This window comes from Metarhizium robertsii (genome assembly GCF_000187425.2).
Source record: "Metarhizium robertsii ARSEF 23 chromosome Unknown MAA_Scf_1, whole genome shotgun sequence".
NCBI lineage: Eukaryota > Fungi > Ascomycota > Sordariomycetes > Hypocreales > Clavicipitaceae > Metarhizium > Metarhizium robertsii.
Genome location: NW_011942149.1, coordinates 2873456 through 2893452, shown reverse-complemented (window position 1 = coordinate 2893452; position 19997 = coordinate 2873456). Strand labels below are relative to the sequence as shown.

The window sequence follows — 19997 nt, the reverse complement described above, 5'->3', positions numbered from 1 at the left end:
AACTCTTCATCTTCCGGCGCAGCCCCAAGACACGACACTTCATCTTTTGTTCGTGTCTGGTCCCCGGGGCACATGTCTTGTTAAACCAAAGTTAGCAAACCCCCAAAACACCCACTCGACTCTCGAGTGATATCGCGCACAACCTCAAACGACACCGGTGGAGGCGCCCGCGAGCGGATTCGCAATGGCACACGCGGTCGGTCTGCAAGCGCCTCTTTTGGGCGCCCAAGGACGGTTCCAACTACGTCAGAAATCCTTGCTTGGCTCAATGTCGGCCGTCCTCAAAGGCTCAAAGACATCGACTCGGCCAATTGATAATGACTCGGTGGAAACGCGACAACTCCACTCTCGTATTGGCAAGTCCAATGCGCTTGCAAAGCCGCGTAAGCTGATACTTGATCTAGCCATGTTCAATCCTACATGCCAGCACTTGAGGAGAAAATGCCGATGAACTAACCTTAATCATGCCTTTGTCATTGCGGCCCGTCCGCGTGGCGCATCACTTACAAGTCGAGTTGCACACAGAAATAAACTCACTTGGCAACGCACAACAGAGAAGGGCGGGAAGAAGGCACTGCACTGCCATTCTACATACTCACTTGATTCATGCCGAGACACCTTGCTAGCCAGCCAGCCAGCTAGCCGTTTTACGAGGGACCAAGGTGGCAAACGTGAGACCTTTGTGGTGCCTCTGAATCCACGCAACTTGATCGACACGAGATACATATGCTGCACACATATATAAGGAACTTGGCGCGATTCGTTACCCCGATAGACCAGGCGCCGATATAGAATCGGACTTCTTTCCCATCTGCACTTTTACTAATTACCCCCATGGCGAACAAAACAGAGGCAGACATCAACATGGTGGAAAAGTCTCAGCCTGTCCCTCCCCCAGCCTACACACTGCGCACGACGCCAGAAGGACTGCAGACGGTCAAGCTTTGGATCCGTTTACTATCCGCGGCCATCTGCACAATCCTCATCGGGGTGGGAATCAAGCTCGGCGATGTCCCAGGCGTCATCATCATTCTACTTTCACCCGCAAGTATCCCCTCTCCCAAAACTGGCCGCCGCTCGGCAAAGTGTTTCTTCTAACGGCAGGCAGGCCGGTGCAACTCTGATCTGGAATGTGGCCATGATTCTGGTTCGATATTTTCGCAAAAACGGGCAAGACATTCACCCGGGAACTCGCGTCGGCATCGACCTCATCGTTTGGCTGGGGTTCGGCGCCGTTGCCGTCATGATGGCCGCGACGTGGTCGACATGGGACACCAACATGGCCGAGAGGTACTACGGCGGCGCCAACTTTGTCCTGGTCCAGATGGCTGTTGTTCTGGCAACTATTGAAGCGTTGGTGCTGCCGGCATCCGTTGGCATCGAGCAAGTCCGGCTAACGGTTTCAGATTCGTCCACATTGCCCTGTTTATCATCGCATGCCACGAAACCCACGTGCACAACCGATATAAAAAGTTTATCCGCAAGGTGAGGGCTGCTGAGAAGCACGCAGTAGACGGGGGGAACAAGGAGGAAATTTGATGCCGTGGTTTCCATCTTCTTTTGTGTGTGTGAGCACAGCAGAATAAGCTAGAGTAGCAGACTCATTGTGTGAATCGTGTGTCCCCGCTTGATAGTCGATGGCATCATTCGTGGTTCGCATGAATCTCCCGTTGGGCCCTCGTTGTGGCGAGAGGCAGGAAGCATATAACCAGATCTGGGACCTGATTAGCACGCCCTATGCTATGATATACTGTAGCACATTACTATAATTAATGATTAGGCAAACATATTCTACCGCCGACTGTAACCAAAATGACACAGAGTACACGGTCCGGTATGCTTTGGGAGTATTCCGTAGCGTACACAGTTGCCAGTCCGCGTTGGTAAGAAAATGACAGGTCAGGTAAAAAAAAAAGAAACCTTCATTAAATTATTATGAAAAAAATAAAAAAAAAAGGCTAGCTAATCACCAGGACCCACTAGTAACACAATCGAGAGTCGTACCTGGCTAATTCAACAGTAACACACAATTCAAAAAACAGTACACGCATCGCGATGCGTCAAACCCACTAAAAAGAAACCTTCATCTTGTTTATTCCAACTGTAGCAGTGTGGACTGATTTTCTTTTGCAGTGTAACGACGAGCTGGATAGCCTGCCATTGAACATTGATGATGATGTTGCTCCTTTCCCAAAGCCCTGAGATTCGCACTTTCTCTCTTATAATCATCATCATGAGCCATTGAATTCTGTTGCCGTTGAATAAACTGCCCCTGCACACCTAGTTGTGCTCGTAGCAATAATTTCAATCCAGTTCAGCAATGGCAGTCCACACGACATGGCATGTTGAAAGCTAAAGTGTATTCCCCCAAGACACCTTGGTTGTTGAGTCAATGTTGGGCAGTATATAGTTATGTACAATAGCCCAACTTGGCCCGGGTTCTTTACGACACAGAGCAGTTTGCCCCGAGTCACAGCGGTTTCGAAGCACGTCAGAGTACATTATTTCCAATCAGCCACGCAACTACCTAGGTACCCAGGGAGTTGCGTGACTGTGGCCGCCTCACATGTCGTGTAAGTGGTCTGGTGTTGGTTGGTGGACCCAGCCAGTTGAGGCCTTTTCGTTGTGCCACATTCCGGAACAAGCCGTCGATACATACATCTAAGCAGTAGCGTTGGATTCGTTTCATTTGTGATACACTTGACAACTGCGCACTTTCTGCCTCAGTGCAAAAGCTACCATGCCATGGGGATAAGCGAACCCATCTGCGCCGTCTTGTTGCATCGCCAGCGTCTTCATTAGCCGCCACAGCCGTCGAGAATTGAGTCGACTGGTGCTATTTTTTGTCCAGCTGCGAATGTCGCTTATAAAATCCCCGCGCTCTCCGCATCCGGCTCATTGTAGTACATGCCAGTATCTACAGATAGAATACGGGATGGCAGGATACCATTGGATAAAACTGCCTATTAAAAAGAACGCCGGCAGTACCACTTTGGGGTGAATGATCAATCAATTGATGGCATTAATTCAGCTGGCTCCTGCCTCAACCTTACACCGCCACAGCTCCAGACCCCACTATTATCGGAAATGCGGCAGGGTCAACAGGGGTTCATCTCGGTTCCCTCCTCCAGATGCAAAGGCACCGGCCTACCAGAGCGGCTGGAGACGGCCCCGCAGGCCCGCCCGCACCCTGCATGCACCCTGCTCAAAACTCACCTCTCGGCATCGCCTTCCCGACGAACCAACCGCACCTCAACTCTTCAGCATCCTGTCATGCTTTCTCAACGCCATTTGCTCTCAGGGTGTAGGTGGCGTCGCCGATGCTAAGGAACCCGCCCTCTTGAGGTGCTTGAGGTGGTTCCTTGGAACGCATGACATCTGTGCGTCTCACCTACGAGCTGAACACCAATATCGTCATCGCGGGGTGGCACGGGGTTGGCCAGGAGCGGTGGTGGTTCGTCCCGATGCGGTTGTCTCACATGAACAATGGTAAAGTGCATTCACTACAGCTATACTCTGTACACGCAGGTCATCTAATCGTGTGTGTGTATACACTGTACATTGCACTGCCCTCCTCTCATCGATGGAAAAACATCCACTACCATCGACCCTCGCTGCTCAGTCCCTGCTCAGCCTGCTGCTGGGCATGGCGCTTGGCCTTCTCGCGATCAATGTAGTCCAAACCCTTGGTCTCGACCTCGCGGTCCACGAAGAAGCCAATGGCACCGGCAAGGATCTCCTTGGCCGTGGCGTGGTCGTCAGGGTGGCCTGTCAAGCTCGAGTATTAGCATTATCCACGCGGATCGGTGTGGTCAGATGCACGCCGACTATTCCGGACATACCGTTACGGGCAACATGATCCTCATACGCTTTGGCGGCCTCGAAGGCGGCAGCACCGCCGATGAGCTCGTGAGACCACTTGGCTTCGTGGGGACGGTTCGTCACCTGGTCGTAAGCCTGTGCCTGATCGGAGTCATCTTGAGCACTGGTTAGCTTTGTTTCGACTACAAGATGCCCTTGGCACTGCAGATAGGAGTTGGAGATGCTCACTATCAAACCAACCCATTGTCGCTGAGATGGAACAAACGTAACGTGGATATACTGACGAAAGCTTGGTGGTATGCGTGAATGATGAGAAGGGATGTGACGGGCAGGGACAATGGGAGCCGCTGGGCTTTTTATAAGCCTCATCTCAGGAGACCAAACATCCATCCAGGGACCATGCGGGGCACGGAGTAAACGCCCATGTAACAGCTAAGCCTCTCGATGACAGATGCAGGATGAGCAACGGCACCGAGGCCGAGTGCTAAAAGCCCCGCAAGTGATGTGATGTGAACTTTCTGGATCTGGCGTGCCGGCGTCATGTGGGTGGTGGTGGACCCTGGACTAGTTGTCTGAAGCTTCTGCTCTGCTTCCGCGTTGATGGAGCTTGGGTCATGCTTGGATGGATGAGCGCATGGAACAAGGTGTTGACTTTGAATGTTCCAACAGCGTTGGCCATTGCTCTCATCCAACTCATACCGTCCGAAACACAGCCTGGGCATGGCTCCCATGATTTGCCGTGTCATCCAGCCAATCGATCGCCTTTTCTTACCTTTGTTTTGCTTTTCCCAAGGCAGCCAAGATTTCGCATATGCATATAGATAAGGTTGTTGAATGCCTGTTCCCAGTTCCCGAGCTTAACTGCCGCTTTATCCCGCCAAGCTGCGTGTACAAGTATCGCTGCCGTTGCTGCTGTTGCTGCGAGAGTTGACATCTTGGTCAAAGTCGCGCTTGAATAAAACCCACTTGATCGCCTCGTCTGCAGGTACCCTCACAAAAAGCACCGCTGTATGGTTTTCCATGTCGAAACCAGATAGGCCAATCCCTCCATCATCAGCAACTTAGCAAAGCTTCGAGCGACGTCGCTTCAAGAGACTAGAAAAGAACATGAGCATCTTTGTTCATGAGACATATTACAAGCGCCAGATCTTTCATGGGCGTTGCTGCTTCTTCCAGGTCCTCGTACACCAATTCGACTCCAGCTCTCCGCTCCGTCAAGCAAGGTTTGAGCTAAATATTAGTTACGCCAGCGTTGCAATGCTCAAATCGTGTATCGGCCGCTCAGTCTCTATCACTCTCATGGGTTTTCCAGATCTAATGGACTGTCGAGCTCAGTGGCGTGAATATGTCCTTCTTCTGGCACCCTCGACACGGCACAGACGCCATGGCACCATCGGGTCAGTCGTATGAGAAGGGAAGGTGCTTTCATGTCTGCCGAATCCAACATTTGATGATGATGGTAACAAGTGCGGTGTATGTTACCGACGGTAAACTGGCAGTCGTCGGTGTTTTTTTCTTTGCTCTAACCCATACCATGCTTTCAATCACCAGACCAAAACGGCTTATAGTGTCCATGCAAGTGTTTGCAAGACATTTGAAGGCTCATCACTGCAACAGCAAAGGGCCTACATATGTAGCAACGCGATGAAACCTTGTAGTGGCTGAACCGAGGTCTCTAGCTACATGATTTATGCCCAGGATAAATTTCGCTTCAGGCTAGCTATCATGCATAAATGATTGAAATTAACCCAATTTATATTAGTAATCTTACGGGTGACTAAAGCTGCAGCTTGTGCCAGCCGTACAAATTTACAATATAAAATACCAGACTCTGGGATAAACAAGGGTAGCGGCGCTGCTCCAATAATAATCCAGCATGCATGTTGACTTGTGCATTTTGCAACCATGGCCCAGTTGTGCAACTGGATAAAAACTTATCCTGCCTGCCGGATAGTGAGTGGCACCATCTCACAAGACCAGCATTTCATTCCATTCTGCCAAATCGTCCACGGACGCTGGCCCGTCATCCAAGTCGACTCTCATGGCGGTCGTACGGAAATGACTACTACTCCGTACTTGACCGGATATACGGTATGCGGTGCAAAAACCAAAGACAAAACAGAGGCCCGTCCCGTCCGTTCATGCGACAAATGTCTGGTCTGGTCGATTCCTCGGCGGCCCACGCCGAGACATGGCCAAGGCCGTTTTCGCAGCCGCCAAAGACTTGGCTTTATTGCGTCCACGTCTAGACTCCAGATTCTGGTGTCGTATTGCATCACGTTAATGCATGTCTTGTCCTTGGGCCCCTTCCTTTACGAATCCGTCGAGACGTGCGCCGTGAATTCTCGGTCCTTGGCCCGCTGCGGCCGTGATTCGCTCGCATCAGCGGTAATTCATGCCTTGTTGTCCGCGACGGGCGTCCGGAATCCCGATCTGGCCGATGAACTGCCCGCCACGCTCCATGAGTCCATCACCAAGTCGTGGCCGTTGTTTCCCGCACAGGCGCAGTGACCGGGCCGATGCGTCAATGGCGCAATCCTCGTGCAATGCGTCAGACGTGCCTCGTGGCATCTGCAGCAAAACATGGCCTGCCCTCGTTTTCGGCCATGGCGAGATGGAGGCTCATGTGTCTCATTATATTACAAGTACATGGCCACAGCCTGTTGCAACGGCCGATGAAACGCTCTTGCTCGTGCGTGGGAATATTCACAACCCTGGCCCCTTGCCTTTGGAACATTGAAACATTGAAACAGTAATCGTTGCTCCCACGAGTAACCCTTCTTCTTGCCCATCATGGTAATCATGCTTCTCACCCTGCTGTCCATGGCTCTACGGGCCATTTCCAGCCCAACGTCGTTCCATGTCCGCAGCGGCAGCAACAGCATGGAGAACCTCGTCACCTTTGGCGACAGCTACACCGACGAAAACCGCTTCAACTACTTCGCCCAACACCACGCGGCGCCGCCCATTGGAGAAATGCTGCCCCCAAGCAACAACACCTGGAGCGGCGGCTACGCCTGGGGACGGCTCGTCGCCAACGCCACGGGAGCAAACTACTACAACTACGCCGTCGCCGGCGCCATGTGCACCAACAACTTCGATTCCCGCGACCTGGACGCCATCAACGGCCCCTTCCCCTCGGTGCTGGAGTACGAGATCCCTGCCTTTGAGCAGGACATTCGCTACCCCGGCCTGTACCCCAGCCGGAGGCCCGACAACACCGTCTACGCGCTCTGGATCGGCACCAACGACCTGGGCATCGTCGGCATCCTCGCCGACAAGCAAAAGGCGGGCACCACCATCACCACCTACGTAGACTGCATCTGGACCGTGCTCGACCGCATCTACAGCGCCGGCGGCCGCCACTTCGTCCTGCTGAACCAGGCGCCTCTGGAGCGCGCGCCTCTGTACGCCACCCCCGAGTCGGGCGGCCAGGGCGATACCCCCGGCTGGAGCAACAAGACGGCGTACAACACGACCGAGTACGCCAACAAGGTGCTCCAGTACACCACCAGCGTCAACACCATGTACGACTACGGCGGGCCCATGTTCCTGCTCGCCAAGCGGCGCTGGCCGGGCGCCTCCGTCTCCCTCTTCGACACGCACTCGCTCATCATGGACGTCATCAACTGCCCTGCGAGTTACCTCGATGCCCCGGCCGATGTCGTCGCCCCGTTCCGCACGTGTCTGTTCAACGGCTGTGTCGACTCCAAGCATCCCAGGTCGAGCTTCTTGTGGTACGTAGCATCGCATCCATCTGTCAACCATTGTCCTACCACCATTTCCTTCCGTGGCGGAAGAAGAAGAAACATTAACAGGAATGCAGGTTTGACGAGCTGCATACTTCAGAGCGCATGCAAGAGATCTTGTCCAAAAACTTCATCGACGTTGTGCAAGGCAAGTCCAAGTATGGCACCTACTACAAATGAAATGACATGCTGTGTATCTTCTGTCGTAGCGACCAGGATAAAGATGGCTTAGTAAATATGAATTCAAAGCATATACTACTCTAATTCGCATCGCTCTTTAAACAAATGTGCAATTGTCGTGCCGTTTTATTATGCAGATACGTGCAAGTTCGCTTCCCGTTTTAGAAACTGCCCGTTTGGGCCACCGTCCACCGTTCACCGTTCACCAACGGAAGAAAGGAAACAAGAAAAAAATTATGGAGACAGGGCACACAAGCCGCCAGTGCCTGCCTGCCTGCTCAACGCATTCCTTGGACAAGTTCAAGTCATCAATCAATCAATGTCAACTTGCAAAAGCAAGCAAAAAAGATAGTCTCTAATCGCTTGCCCCGTACTGGAATCGAACCAGTGATCTTGTCATTACTAGTGACACGCTTTACCACTGAGCCAACGGGGCGTACGCGCGATTCGATGTCGAGGGGAGGAGTCAATATTGCTTAAGAGGGGATAGAATACCCTCTGACCCACGACGGAAATGAGGGCATACAACTCAGCAGGTGGTGTGGCCGCCACTCACGAGCAGCGGGGGCTGGACCAAAATTCAATTTCGGCGCTAGTAAGTCTGTGGGAAACTATAGGCAGTTACCTCAAACTAGGTACTTGAGTTGGTAAACAGGCGGAAGCAGTTTCAATGGTTTGAGCATCATAGGACCATTGATGGCTCTCGTGAGCTTTCAAGCTGCGGGCAGGCACAACATCCCTGTTGTTAAAAAAAAAAAGGCCAGTGCAACTAGGCGCAAATAAACACTTCGATGGCATATAATTGTCCAGGCAAGTGAGGCAGTTTCTCATGTTCAACTAGCATGCTATTTATCCCAAAGTCGTCGTCCTAGTACGAACGGAACCCGAGGCTCAAGGTTCCCCTTTGTTTCCAAAGTACTTCATGTATCGAAAAACGTAGTGCCCCCATTTCGCATTAGGTCCCTCGTTGGGCGGGGGCGCCGGTGCATATTCATCCAAGTCAATGTCCAGAGAGCGTACGGTTTGAAATCCGCACTTTTCATACATCGGCCAGGCGGGCTCTGAGGAGTGAACCCACGCAAAGACGCCTTGATCGTCGCAAATGTCGGTCCCCCAGCGTAACAGCGCAGAGCCGACGCCGCGGCCTTGGTGCTTGGGGGAAACCGACAGGCCAATGACGAAAAGACATCTTGTTCCTTCTGGCATCACCTCTTCCATCCATGCCTCCAAATCAGCCCCCGTCCGAGCTTGCAGTCTTGTTATGGGGTCCGTTTCCTCCTCTTTGTCAAGCCTTTCCTTTCCATTTCCGTCAGTGGCACCTTGCTCTTTCTTCTCTTCCGGGCCTGCCTTTGTCTCTTCAGGCTTCTCCAAGGGTAGGGGTTTGCCCTCCATCTTTGGCATCTCCTCAGGCTTGAACCCTCGAAATCCCCAGTTGCACACACCCATAATGTCTCCGCTGTCCTTGTCGACGACTTTGATGGCAATACAGCGCGGGTTGTGCAGCATACTCGGCAGGCTTTCCAATGTCATCTTGTTCATGTCGTAAGGCTCCTTGCCGAGGTTTTTCATTTGGGTCTGGCGGTCATCGACAAAGGCATCCGCAGTGAGCTGGCCAATCTCTGGTACATCGTCCAAACGGACCGCTGCTAGGGTGCATGTTGGTTTGGACATGGCGAGAGTGCGGCTGCAAGGAAATTAACCCCTTGTTGTGCGTTCTGTCTGTGAAAGGGGGCCTTTACAGCTTGATTCCAGGTGACCGTTTATAAATGCTCGCAAAACAGACCGTTTACCAACTTGCCAAACGTCGCGGCCAGTTGAGTCAACCGGCGAACGAGTTACCCTAGCGTCTCATTGGTGGCGGAGAGGGTAAGAACTAGAGAGAGAACTAGGGAGTAAGGGTTCGATGGCTTGCTTCGCGGAGCAAGCGTAGAATCGTCTCGGTATATTCTGGCCCGTCGCCTTGGATATCGCCAATGGCCACTACCTTGTCTCTGGACTTGATTCCACTGACAAACCGGAACCGCGATTTGGGGATGCCTATAGCATTGCTGAGAGCTTGGACAACAGCCTTGTTGGCCTCGCCATGTCTGGGCTGGGCAGCCACACACAGTTCAATCGCCCTGTCTGTGACGGCCAATATCCCCTCGCGGTCCTTACTTGTTCCTGCTTTGACACGGAGTTGAAGCTGAACAAAGCCGACAGAGAGCGAACCCGGTTTGCTGGCTATGAATCTGGCAGCAAGTGGCGAGGCCATTAGACAAGGCATTGTCCCCAAATGTAGCAGAGCAGAAGCGACAAGCTCAAAGGGGTCAAGTATGCGTGTGCCGGATCGGCCTCCGCCCAGTGCCTCAAACCCTCTGCTGTTTGTTGGTACGACTGGGTTCTCCGATCCGAGTGTAGGTGTGCCCGACAAACAGGGCCGCCGGCGTTGTGGCGTCTGTTGGGTTGATAGGTGAGGGGTCAATAGTAGTTACTAGATGCATGTGATGACATGGAAGCGAGAGAGTCAGACTCCAATTTTTGGGCCAAGATACGGAGGATACGGGGCAGGGGCAGGGTGTGTGATAAAGTGCGCCAAGGCCAACTTCGTCGGGCTGCTGGATTTCTGCTCCTTCCTCTCCAATGGCCGAGCCTCTCATGAGGCTCTGCCATCTGGTCCTGCGTCCTCCGTCCTGCGCCCTGCCCACGCCGCCGCATCGTTCGTTCACCTCATCCTTTGCTCCTGAACAAAGAATCCACTGAAGGAACATTGAAATGTTTGAGCTCAGCCTGGTCCGTCAACTTGGACTGCGTTGTGCGGTGCAACGACCGAGTTTGTGGCTCAGGCGTCTGAATGAGGCCCCCCCAGTGCCGCGACGTCAAGACGCGTGGTTGGCGTCCCAGCGGGGTCTTGCAGGGCCGACAGCGCGCTCCTCAGCGGCGCCAGCCCCAGTGGCACCCCTCAAGCTGTTAAAGCTGTTACCCCGGCTTGCCCTGTCCATGTCTGGCCGTGGCCCGCCTTCCCTGCTCAGGTGCCATGTCCCAAGCTGCGTCTGGCCGTCGCCGCACCCCTGTCCGTCGAGTAGGCAATCAACTTTTGCATCATCGACATCATCTGCTCGTCTCTTCCGCCCCCGTGTGAACGCGGCCCAACGCCATCCCATCAGTCCTCCGTCAAGCGCCATGGCCTCGGCGTACAGCGTGTACCATGGCGCTTCCAACGGTTCCCCATACACCATTACTGCCATGGGTCGATGGTCCTGTCTAAACAAAACTCTGCCTCGTAAGCTCCCCGGTAGCATCGCGAGCTTGGTGTGATGAGCCAGTTTCACTGACCATGGACCAGCTGCCGACAAAATCAAGGCCCTCCACGTTTACGACTTCGACAATACGTGTATGTGCTCCCCCGTGTACGGTCTGCGTCGGCCGTCTAGCGCAAAGCCGGCCATGCTAATCATTCGTTTCCAGTATTCAAAACGCCGCTGCCCAACCCGGCTCTTTGGGCTGGTCAGACAATAGGACTCCTGGCTACTCAGGAAGCCTTCACTAACGGCGGATGGTGGCACGATAACCGTATTCTCGCCGCAACGGGCGAGGGTCTGGAGAAAGAAGAGCCTCGGGCATGGGACGGATGGTGGAATGAAAAAATCGTGCAACTTGTTGAGCTGACCATCAAGCAGCCTGACGCTCTATGCGTCTTGTTGACTGGTCGCTCCGAGAAGGGATTCAGCGAACTGGTCAAAAGGATGGTTGCCGCCAAGGGTCTCGACTTCGACATCGTTTGTCTCAAGCCGCAAGTCAGCCCGACGAATCAGCGATTTCAAAATACCATGCACTTCAAGCAGCTGTTTCTCAATGCACTCATGGAGACTTACAAGGGGGCTACTGAAATTAGAGTATATGAGGACCGGCCAAAGCACACGAATGGGTTCCGCGAGTTTTTCAGCGAGTACAACCGTCGACAGAACGCCTCCCCAACCCGTGGCCCTATCGACGCCGAGGTAATCCAAGTAGCTGACACTTCAACCACGTTGGATCCAGTCATGGAGGTTGCCGAAGTGCAACACATGATCAAGTTACACAACAGTTCCATTATGCGGCAACCGATGCACCTACGACCAAACAGACTGCAGATCAAGAAGACCGTGTTCTTCACGAGCTACATGATAAATTCCGAGGATAGCAAGAAGCTCATGAAGCTTGTCCAATTACCATCAGGGCTGGCCGGCAACGAGCTCAAGATCCATGCCAACAATATCCTGATTTGTCCGCGGCCCTGCCCCTCGAGCATCCTCGACAAAGTTGGTGGCATGGGGAGCAAGATGTTGTGGGAGGTAACAGGCACCGCGTGTTACGATAACAGCATCTGGGCGGCCTGCGTGCGACCTGTGCCATCCACAGCGGCATATCATACAGACAATCCTGTGCCATTAGTGGTACTAGCCCTCAGGAAAGGCGCGCGACCTGTGGATGCTGGCAGAATTGAGCACTGGCAGCCGTTGGCAGCTGGGCAATCTTTTGTTTTCGAAACTACAGTAGGCGAAAAGGTCATTCTGCGTGTCGAGGACGAAGACCCCAGAAAGGACGAGTACGAGAGTTTATTTGCGAACAAGCATCCCAAGAGAAAACGTGTTGGCGATGACGGCTGGGTTGCTAACAGCACACACGGACAATACGGTGGTCGTAATGAATCAAGGGGTTTCCATTCAGGCAGCCGAGGGGGAGGTCGTGGCAGAGCTAATCCCTCTCGAGGCTTCCGCGGCGGTGCAAGAGGAGCAGGCAGGGGTGGTGGGAGAGGCAGAGGTGCTGGTTATCACTACCGATCCCTGGACGATGTCGAGCCTAAGAATCAGCAACCCGGATATGGCCAACCAGTTGGCTACGACGACGCCCACCCACATCTGAACCAGCCGCAATCTCAGGCTCCGCCAACAGGTCCGAAAGCATCTCTCGGTCGTGGAGGATCGTATCAAGGTCGAGGGGGCGGCCGTGGAGGTGGTCGAGGCGGTGGACGCCCCATGGGCGGAGGGCAGGCTGCGAACAACACCGACCTGCAAAACTACTACTAGTAGGGGAAATGAAGGCATGTTTTATTCGGGATTTCATGTATATCGGCCAAGGGAAAGAGGCGCGTCGAGGTTTTGTTATTTTGTTTTCCGGGCGTCAAGGAGTGCTTCGATACCATCGGCCTCTGAAAGGAGCATATAGCGGAATCAGGGGATAATACAGGAAAAGAGTCACACGCGTATAATACGCCAGTTTACAATAGTTTGCTTCCGCATTACAATTTTTTTTTAGAGTAGTAAATGCGTCTATGATTGCTAAAGGGGCGTACTGTCTTCATCTGCAAGAGGTGCTCGGGGCATGTGATTAGACGGCTTTTTCACAATGCGTATTACTGCAAACCGCCTTTAGAGGATTATATTGCCCAGTTTTTTTTAGTTTTTTTTTTCGTCATTGGCTTTTAGACGACCCATGTCATCTGTATAGGGTTTTTGGGGCCGCAACATTTCCCAATTGCACAGATGTCCACTTACTCGTCGTCACTGTCGTCGTCTTCGTCGTCTTCTTCCTCGGCGTTTTCCAACCATTCAATCAAGACCTTGCAATTCTCCTTTAGCGCAGCCATTCCATCGCCCTCGGCTGCCCTCTCATCTTGCCACCAACCGAGAATGCCATCCTCCTCCAGGATATCCAGGGTATACAGCTGCTGAAGCATTGCCGCCAGCAGGGTACTCAACTTGGCTTGCTCGGGATTCTTAATCTGCCGGAGTGCCTTTTGCGTAGCGAGAATGTACTCGGCCTGCTCTGTCTCCTCGCCGCCGACGCCGACTTCGTCGATAAAGGCCGTCGCGCCCTTCTTCGAGGTCAGCGCCTTCTCTGCCGCCTTGGTGGGTTCTAGGGAGCCGTGCTCCAGCGTCAGAAGCTCGGCGGCGCGGCGAGCAAAGGCCGTGGCCACGGCCTTTCGCATCATGCCATCGGAGGCGTCGTTGGCAAGACGCAGCCCCATGAATTCGAGCTTGGCGCCGTCAAAATCCCTCGTCTCGCCACGGAGTGCGTCCAAAAGGCCGTGTACCGCGTCAGCGTGGAACGACAGCTTGCCGGTGGAGTCGTCCGAGGCAAACGATGAGAGTCGCGACCGCGACGAGGAGGCGGCCCCGGGAGACAAGAAGCGGCCGTCTTCGTCGGCGTCCGAGTCCACATCAGAGGACAGTGTGGAAATTGACGACGTGGAAATGTTGAAATCGGCAAGTGAGTAGATGAGCGACCTTTGCAGACGCGAGGCGTCCTGTTCGTCCAAATCGTCTTCGTCGAGGTCAGCAAAGGCAGCGGCATTTGTGCTGGCACCGAGAAGCTTTGTGTCTCTGGAAATCGGCTCTCCGGAGAGTGTCAGAGCTGACAAGATACTGCCCTTGCTCAGCGCAATGTTGTCGTCAATCCGAACTCCAGAGCCTACCAGGGAACCAGGGGACAATGTGCAGCTCTTGCCAATGGATACCCAGTCGCCAATAATAGAGCGTGATATTCTCGTTCCTTCTGCAATTGTGGTGTTATCCCAGACTGCCGAGTCATCCAGTACCACGTTCGCGCCAATCTTGCAGCCTGTGCCGATAAAGCAGTTTGATATTTTGGACCCCGGTCCAATGGTGGTGTCCCTGCCAATGACGGTGTTGGCCATGCGGGCGTCGTGTGTATGAGAAACGTTGTGCTCCATCACGAGTCCGTTTGCATGACGCTGGTACGTCTGTTTCGGCACAAGATTATTCTCTGGAATGAATGGGAAGGTCCATCGTCCCAAAATATCACGGCTGATGGCATCGTACATCTGAAGGTTGCTTGCACGGGCCGCGTACCCATCCTCCAAAATCTCTGCGTAAATCATCTTGCCGTTCAGCTCCCAATCTTTCAAAACACCGTGAAGGAAATTTCTGCGGGGGAGCTCGTAGTCGAAACTTTCCGACCACAGCGCCAATACCTCTGGAGTGCAAATATCAATATGCGCGTCGATGAGGTCGGATCGAACTTCGAACTCGGTGGACAATTCGTCGGGGATGGCTGGGTCAAGTGCCAGGTAGTGGTCGCTTTGCAATGGAGTCATTTCGTCGTACTGCAGACATCGCTGGTTCTTGGCGTCAACTGCAAATATCGGCGTGATTCCATTTGTCTTGGTACGGTGGTCCTCGTCGCCACCACTGCGAAGGACAACCGTCATGATATTGGCGGCGCTGGTCTCTCTTCGTTTACGGTGTGCTGCCAGGACCCCATCCAGCATGAAATTTGAAACCAAGTCTCCATGAACCACTAGGAAGTCACCGTCGACAAGGGATCGCTTGTCCAAATCTCGTAATATGTCACCAGCCGACCTCGCATCTGACAAACGTACGAACTGGACAACCGAGAAGGGGCATGATCTCGACGTAGGAGCCCATCTGGACCGGCAGATATAATCTTCGACTTGGTCTGTGAAGGCACCGCAGTAAATGTACACTTCGTTGACGCCGTTCATGGCCAGGAACTCGAGGGTATACTCGATGATGGGCGTGTTGCCCAGTGGTAACAGACACTACCACCACGTGGATTGGTTAGCTACTTGGGTAAGGTGCAGGCATTTCTACCCATTCGTTCCAACTTACTCTTGGCTTGTCTATCGTAAACGGCCTGAATCTGTCCTGAAATGAGTCGGCAAGAATCTAGGCAGAACACCATGTTAGCCTCGAACTTGAGCCATCATTTGAGCATGAGCCCCGCCATCCCACGTACGACTGCTTGCAAGACATCCTCGCCTTTGCTCTCGGCGCCAGACTTGGCAGGCTTCTTGCCCTTGGCCGCGCTGTTCTTGCCCTTGTGCGACATGGCCGGAGCGACAAGATGGAAAAGTTGGAGGATGAACAGAGCTTGAGCGTGGGGTGAGAGGGCCTTTGCCAGCCCCAGTCCAGTCCTAGAGACGAGGTGACTCAATGCAGGGCTGCGGCCCGCAACTTTGCCCACCTCGGTGGCCTTGGGTGTGCGACCTCGGATGGCTACCCTATAGCGTCTGCGATTGCTGGATTTTAGACTGGATATCCTTGCGCCCCGGTAATAGTATTATAACTAGGTCTCAACATTTTCAACACCTGGCTCGATACGCCCAATACTTGTGGAACCTAATTTGTCCTTGGAAGGTTGGAAAGTGAAGACGCCGACTATCTGCGTTTCAACAAATGATCAATCGATTGATGCGGGGCAACAACTTGATCGCATTTTGACTTGTTCAGAGTATCTCCCAACTTGGGCGGCAAACGCAGTGCGTCAACTCATCAGCTGGAGCTGCCTAGAGAGAGTTTTGGGCGCACATAATGCAGCCGAAGGGTTAAAGACGACGACGAAGAAGCCATCAAACACTGGCGCAAGGCATCATTGGACATTGTGCATATGCGTCGCGGCAGGCTGAGCCGGAGAGATGCGTATTGATTCTCAATCCCAATCCCGTGTCCCCAATGTGGTTTCACGCAGCGCAAGGCGCACACCGCCACCGCTTAAATAAGAAGTGGTCGACAGCCCTCTTTTTCTTTTTTTCTTTTTTTCTGGTCTGGTTGCCCGTGGTTGCCCAGAATACACACATACAACGGTCTGCCTCGGAACGTTGGGTTTGAGGGGTCTGAAGGGATTTCCAACACCAACATGGCTAACGGAGGAGACTAGCCTCAACCTGAAAATGAGAATCCGACTCTAGTCACAGCCCAGGGTTTGCATTGGGCAGAAGAAACGTCCAAGAAGAAGATGCGGCTTGTCTCAATTGTCGACAGATATCCTTTTGCGGGGAGATGCGGAGTAGCGTTGCAGGCGTGTTGGTGTAGTATCAACAATGACAATCGATGATTCAACATGGCAGAACAGTGACGTATTCCGCACACGTGCAACTTTGGCATCTTTCTGCGGCGATATGACAAGTCGACATTTCAACATTACCACCAGGCACAAGGCCGCCGGTGTCAGGCGAAAGGAGCCCACCGGAAAATTTAGCACCTACGTTTACGGCGTAGCCTAGAAAAGTTTAATTAGAATAAGCCCATGGCCAGAAAGGCTTGTCTTGTCGGCTCAGGTCGTGGGCGTTGTTGGGTTTCGGGATGTGGCGTGTCCCGAGCATTCCTCTGGGGTGCAGGTGTGACGAGTCTCTCTGGTGGTACGCATGACGGACCGGGCCCTATTGCAGATGGCCCTACCAACGATCGGGGCGTGTGCTTAGCAGCATCGTGACAGGTAGAAAATTGGTGTTGACGACGGACTCAGCTGGACCAGCCTGGGAGCGAAAAGAAAGGGAGGGGAGGGAAGGGGGCCGGGCCTAGACCACGCGGACAGCGGCAGGGTCGTCAACGGCATGCAAAAAGGGACAATGAGGCTATTACAGCATCAAGGGCCAAGGCATGACACAGGTGACGAGGGTGATGAACGATGGTGGAGTTGTCGGCATTTGTATGGCCGAGCGAAAACATGGTCGTGATAGGCTGCGGGGGCATGTTTCGTTTCTTTGGGCCCACGACATGGAACTTTGACAGCATGGAGCGAGAGTTTCAACCCTCCCGGCGCCTTCTCGTTTACTTGACCTTTTTTGAAAAAGAAGAAGAAAACCGAGAAAAAAAACTGGGGAGCTGCTAGTCGCTCGATCCGCGGGCACATCGGGAGGTCCCCAAGAGTATCGGAGCCAATCTTGGAAATCGGGGACCCGCCGCCATGGTGACTCTGAAAAAATATTTTAGATGCTGGCGGGTGTTGCGTGTGATTGCATGTCGACTTGGATTGCAGCCCACGGAGTACGGAGTACATACATACTCCGTACAGTGTGTACCAAACTCGCAGCCGCGGGAGCGGCAATGTGGGAGGGGTGCGCAAGGTGGTCTCTCGGCTCGACGTGCCAGCATGATTCATTCGCGAGCACGTCAGCTGTGCACTGATGGACCGAAGCGTCTCAAGTGGTGCTGGTTCAACTGGCTCATGCCAAGTCGACCGACCGTACTAGCATAAACATCTACCGACTCCATGTCCAGTCTTCACACTCGCACACTTGCGAGGGAAGAAGAGAAAAAGGCCAGAGGGGCCCCACTGTGCGCGGCAGAATGCGCCACACGGTCTCTGGAGAAAACGTCCGACGGTGCAACGCTTGCTCCGGAAAGGGAAGGAACATTGAAAGGGCACGAGGTGCAAAAACGAACAAACAAAATTAGAGGTTGGAGACGGTTAGAAATGGAGCACGGGCTACTAGTAGTAGTAGTGGTAGTAGTAGTAGTAGTCGCATTTAAAGGCCAAATCAGAGCGACAACTAGGCGAACATGGTACCCATGCACGGCAGCAACTGGTCTCACGGTGCCCGACTGCATGATTCGTCACGGGTAGTACATACATATGTACGTGAGAAGAACAAGGGACGGGAGACGGGAGGCGGGAGGCGGGAGGGCCAAGTGAGCAGTCTGGAGCCTGGAGCCTGGAGCCTGGAGCTGGTGTCATCCATCTGGTGGATGTTTTGGTCTCGCCATCCACCAACCAAATGTGAATTATATGCAACTGCAGTTTGTGGTCATGCGTATTCGACCACCCGCTGGCCTCGATTGACTGAGGTTGAAATCTGTCAAATGTGAGAGATCCGGCAACCTCGGGATCGAAGCTAGGAGGATTTTTGCTTCTTGGCTGAGACGCCACGCACACGCAATGCCCCGGTTGTTGGCTGCGCAGCTCCAGTTGTTGTTTAAGCGCGCCGTCATTCTTCATCATAGCTGTCGCATCACATCCGAACAAGGGTATCTGGCGCCCTACGTTCCCGGACTAGCGGGCCAAAGCACACAAGTACGCGGCCATGTTGAAATAAGATGGGAAACATGCTCGCACCTCCTTGTCGATTTCCATTCTCCAGCTCCATCGACCGCGGAGCTTGCTGACATGGGCTTATCCAGACGGACAGGGATATTACGCTTATGTCTGGTAGTATAGATTTCAGCACAGGGGTAGTTCCTTGGTAACTAACTCTGTAGTATTAGTACTCCTGCTATTGACGCATTTTACCAGTTATTAGTCCCCCAGACTGAATTGGACGTCGTCTCGAGATAAACAGGCGCAGCTCGAGGCGTGCGGGCGCAGGTGATCGATCCGCGACATGACAGCTGGACGACTTGGAGTCTGGTGCTGCAGTCAAATGGTGCAGCATGCACAGAAGCAGAAGCAGAAGCAGCTCTGGGCTTGGCCAAGCAGCAAGACTCCTCTTTCCCTTGTCTTGTCAATGCCCGTACTCCGTACAATAAATAGATCTGGGCCAGGTCACGTATTGCTCAGCTAGCCGAGGCTTGTGGTGACATTCGATAGGCTTGGATCTACCTTAGGTAAGTACCTACCTGTACCTTTGACTTCAACACCGGGTTGACCACATTGTCATCTAAGTAGTAGACGAATTTGCGTTTCCCCCCCAATTTATTTTAAATTTCAGCCGTTTAGAAAGTTAATGGCTACCTGCTCAAGTGCAAGTAGGTATGGGTTCATTGATGTTCTTGGCTACGTGTCGGAATCCTGTGTCTGCTTCTGCGTCGTCGTCTGCGCCGTACGACAATTCACTACACCATTTCAAGTTCAATCCCCATGGCAAAAGTACCTCCCCTGGTACTGTTGGGGACGTAGGTACGTCTTCGCGCGACGGCAGCGTGGGTGGTCGGGGAAGTACTTCCGCTCCACTCTCGACTTTCCGCGCCCGAGTTAGCGCCAACTGCAAGTCAACTGCACGTCAACACTTGAGCGCCAAGCTCTGGAGTCGACAAGCTTGGTGGCCGCACGACTGGACGGACAAGATCGAGATGGCTAGCCCTGGACATTTGGCACGCCATCTTTTTCGCAACTGACAGGAGGCTGGCGATCCCACAGGTCCCATGTTCCGTGTTCGATTGCACGAGCAGGTGGGCAGCTTGGCCTGACACTATTCTGGTACCTCAGGTCCCTCCTGCCTTGGTATGTGAAATGTTGCGCACACTTGGTTACCCGACTTGACTCGAATATTTTCTCAAGCAACGCCCCACAAACATCGACAATGATGCATTTGGGTAAAGTACATAGACTCAGCGCTGGGCAACATGGAAACGAAGCCCACCACGTCTGTCCGCCATGTCCTTGATACCCAGGACATACTTTATCGATTGATCCTTGCCGGCTCCGGTGCCTCTGGCCCGGTGCGCCCGCCGCCAGCCCCAGCTGGGTCCTTGTCGCCACCGCAGTCGTGCATTCGGATTTTGCTACGGAATACTTGTAAAACCA

At 53.3% G+C, this 19997-nt stretch overlaps 7 protein-coding genes across 7 annotated transcripts; 3 read left to right on the top strand and 4 right to left on the bottom strand.

Annotated features, from left to right (window-relative positions):
- Window positions 1-864: 864 nt before the first annotated feature.
- Window positions 865-1539, top strand: MAA_10670 (uncharacterized protein; the record flags this gene model as incomplete). Its single annotated transcript, XM_011412388.1, has 3 exons — window positions 865-990; window positions 1109-1353; window positions 1407-1539. 3 exons carry the CDS (start codon window positions 865-867, stop codon window positions 1537-1539), a joined length of 504 nt encoding a protein of 167 aa, XP_011410690.1.
- A 2059-nt stretch (window positions 1540-3598) lies between these two features.
- MAA_04545 (uncharacterized protein) lies at window positions 3599-4066 on the bottom strand (the record flags this gene model as incomplete). Its single annotated transcript, XM_007822641.1, has 3 exons — window positions 3599-3768; window positions 3843-3977; window positions 4051-4066. The coding sequence occupies 3 exons, from the start codon at window positions 4064-4066 to the stop codon at window positions 3599-3601; spliced, it is 321 nt and encodes a 106-aa protein (XP_007820832.1).
- A 2549-nt stretch (window positions 4067-6615) lies between these two features.
- Window positions 6616-7751, top strand: MAA_04546 (acetyl esterase; the record flags this gene model as incomplete). The annotated part of the gene is made up of 2 exons (XM_007822642.1): window positions 6616-7559; window positions 7649-7751. The coding sequence occupies 2 exons, from the start codon at window positions 6616-6618 to the stop codon at window positions 7749-7751; spliced, it is 1047 nt and encodes a 348-aa protein (XP_007820833.1).
- An 891-nt stretch (window positions 7752-8642) lies between these two features.
- Window positions 8643-9422, bottom strand: MAA_04547 (GCN5-related N-acetyltransferase (GNAT) domain protein; the record flags this gene model as incomplete). Its single annotated transcript, XM_007822643.1, has 1 exon — window positions 8643-9422. The coding sequence occupies one exon, from the start codon at window positions 9420-9422 to the stop codon at window positions 8643-8645; it is 780 nt and encodes a 259-aa protein (XP_007820834.1).
- Window positions 9423-9636: 214 nt separating this feature from the next.
- MAA_04548 (uncharacterized protein) lies at window positions 9637-10017 on the bottom strand (the record flags this gene model as incomplete). The annotated part of the gene is made up of 1 exon (XM_007822644.1): window positions 9637-10017. The coding sequence occupies one exon, from the start codon at window positions 10015-10017 to the stop codon at window positions 9637-9639; it is 381 nt and encodes a 126-aa protein (XP_007820835.1).
- Window positions 10018-10913: 896 nt separating this feature from the next.
- Window positions 10914-12799, top strand: MAA_04549 (tat pathway signal sequence; the record flags this gene model as incomplete). Its single annotated transcript, XM_007822645.1, has 3 exons — window positions 10914-11013; window positions 11077-11124; window positions 11199-12799. 3 exons carry the CDS (start codon window positions 10914-10916, stop codon window positions 12797-12799), a joined length of 1749 nt encoding a protein of 582 aa, XP_007820836.1.
- A 464-nt stretch (window positions 12800-13263) lies between these two features.
- On the bottom strand, window positions 13264-15584 carry MAA_04550 (eIF4-gamma/eIF5/eIF2-epsilon; the record flags this gene model as incomplete). Its single annotated transcript, XM_007822646.1, has 3 exons — window positions 13264-15294; window positions 15365-15421; window positions 15492-15584. The coding sequence occupies 3 exons, from the start codon at window positions 15582-15584 to the stop codon at window positions 13264-13266; spliced, it is 2181 nt and encodes a 726-aa protein (XP_007820837.1).
- Window positions 15585-19997: the final 4413 nt, after the last annotated feature.